The 2,109-nt window shown below is 51.5% G+C and overlaps 1 protein-coding gene across 1 annotated transcript; it reads right to left on the reverse strand.

Annotated features, from left to right (window-relative positions):
* On the reverse strand, positions 1-1,032 carry CTAM01_17241 (uncharacterized protein; the record flags this gene model as incomplete). The annotated part of the gene is made up of 2 exons (XM_060533229.1): positions 1-488; positions 580-1,032. Coding segments are annotated over 2 exons (941 nt in total), but the record flags the coding sequence as incomplete, so codon positions are not given.
* Between the last annotated feature and the right edge of the window lie 1,077 nt (positions 1,033-2,109).

Below are 2,109 nucleotides of genomic sequence, written 5' to 3' on the forward strand. Positions count from 1 at the left end.
TTCAGGTATGTCCAGTGTGAGACCATAAGCTCCTGATTGGGAAGTCGTTGGAGCGCCAGTTTCATGGGATGGATCATCTTCTCCAGCAACCCAAGTCGTGTATCAGCGTTGCCATCAGCCATGATATCCTCAAAAGCGGTAAGCATTACCTCATCAGTATGATCACTCACAGCGGCAGGATCAAGATGTCGTGCCACACCGAGCAGTGCAAAGAAACTCCAGAAGAATTGCAGACCAGTTTGTGGACCGCGCAAATTCAGGTGAAGCTTCTCGCGGAATGCGGTTCCATCTGGGGATTTCAACCACTTGCAAAACCCGGATCTGAGCCTACAGCCAACTCCCTCCACCACCAGCCCAGCTGATAGGCCCGCCACGTCGTCAGTCTGTTCCGGCTTATTGGAGCATGAGCGTGTTTGTTCCAGGTAGGGTATGAGTATGGTGGTGTCATGGGGACTCATTTGCGATATCAATGAGCCAGGTAATCCTTTCTGTAAGAGTCAGCAGCTGGCCCATCACGCGAGAAGGAAGTCATACGAGGATTCTTAATGGTAAAATGTGAAGGTATCTCAGGTCCTCGACGCCTGGGAGATCGTATGAAGCCTCGATAGCCGCGGTAGCAACGTCTATTCCGCCAGTGTGTAGATGTTCTTGGATGGTCCCGCATAGCAGCAAGTTCATGGAATAAGGAACGGCTGAGTTGAAATGGGTGAACGATGCTTGTCCCGAGTTGGCGCCGCCCACAGACTCCAGAATGTTATGGAGAAGGGAGCAACAATGAAGCTCACTGAAGTCCTCGCATAATGGAGCAAGAGCTCTGTTCTGAAGCGACAGATAGACATTCTCTTCAAGAATTGGTATAGCGATCATGCTACTATCGAGCAGCTTCCTGCATATAGCGAGGACTCCGTAGAAGCGGCAGCGGGCCTCAAGTGAGGATCTCTGCTCACAGTCAGGATCAGCCGGCTCAAAGGAGTGTGCTTTCGGCCTTAGTGTTCTCACCCAGAGACGGCATGCCAGCATTGCCCACTTCATTGGCGTAGCTAAGCATTGTGAACGTCTTTCAAGAAACGATGTAAGCGCGGGAACCTGTTCGGTGGCAACACTCTTGAAAACCCCACGGATAAAACGAGCTCGCGCCAGCATCACTGCTCTGTCATGACCCAGCTCTAGAACGTCGGCAGGATGAGGTACGAAAAGCTCGTATTGCAAATTCATCTCAAAATGGACCTTTCTGAGGTGGAAAAATTGGAGCAGCTCCGGCGGGGCAGCGACCTCCCAGTATTTGCGGTCGGCCGTAGGGCCAATGACAAAGAACTGTTCATGGGCGAGTGCAGAAATGAGATCTTGAGCAGAGTTGAAATATAATTGAGGCACGTAAATAGGAATAAGAGCATGAGAAGCCATGTGTTCACTCTTCAACATAATCAGCTTGTTCTCGAATCTCGAAGTATCCTCGAGATACGCTCATAAAACATTGCTAGGCGATGTATCTATGTGAAGTCGTTGTAAACAAGCCTGGCCAAGAATATTGCTCAAGTCTGATAACCAGTTCTCTGAACATCAAGGTCATGATCACTTGCGAAACATGAAAAAGAAAGTGTGCCCATAACAAAGCAGGCGTGAATGAGAAAAATGTCCTGGGACGAGGGCGACGGAGGGGTAGTTCCAACAGCTAGCGCCCTACAGTGCTCAAGCAGCTCAAATCCTAGCGCCCAGGCAACTCCGCTGTCAAAAATATCCGGGGTCAGACTGGTAGCGCGCAAAGTACCTGCAGCTACCAAAGAGCGTCGCCCCTTCAATAGTCAAGGCACGCCTGCGTGGTTAAATCCTGGTCGGTCGCCTCCAGATGAGACCGCTCCAGCCGGAATTCCTACCTCTCTGCATGGAGGCCACAGTTTGCAGGTGGTTGGGGGAGACGTGGTTTGTACACATCTTGGAGAGGCACACCGGCGCGGCTCTGTCCGTAAGACGAAGTCTGCCGCGACCCACCATGCTCCTGTTCAGTGCACCGACAAGGATGGAAAGAGCACACCCACAGGATCTTTGGGACGAATTGAAGTGCAGGAGCGCAGGCACACGCCTCCCTGGTCCTCGACCTATGCTTGTGTA

This window comes from Colletotrichum tamarilloi, assembly GCF_030869305.1.
Source record: "Colletotrichum tamarilloi strain Tom-12 chromosome Unknown Scaffold_436.1, whole genome shotgun sequence".
NCBI classification, from domain to species: domain Eukaryota; kingdom Fungi; phylum Ascomycota; class Sordariomycetes; order Glomerellales; family Glomerellaceae; genus Colletotrichum; species Colletotrichum tamarilloi.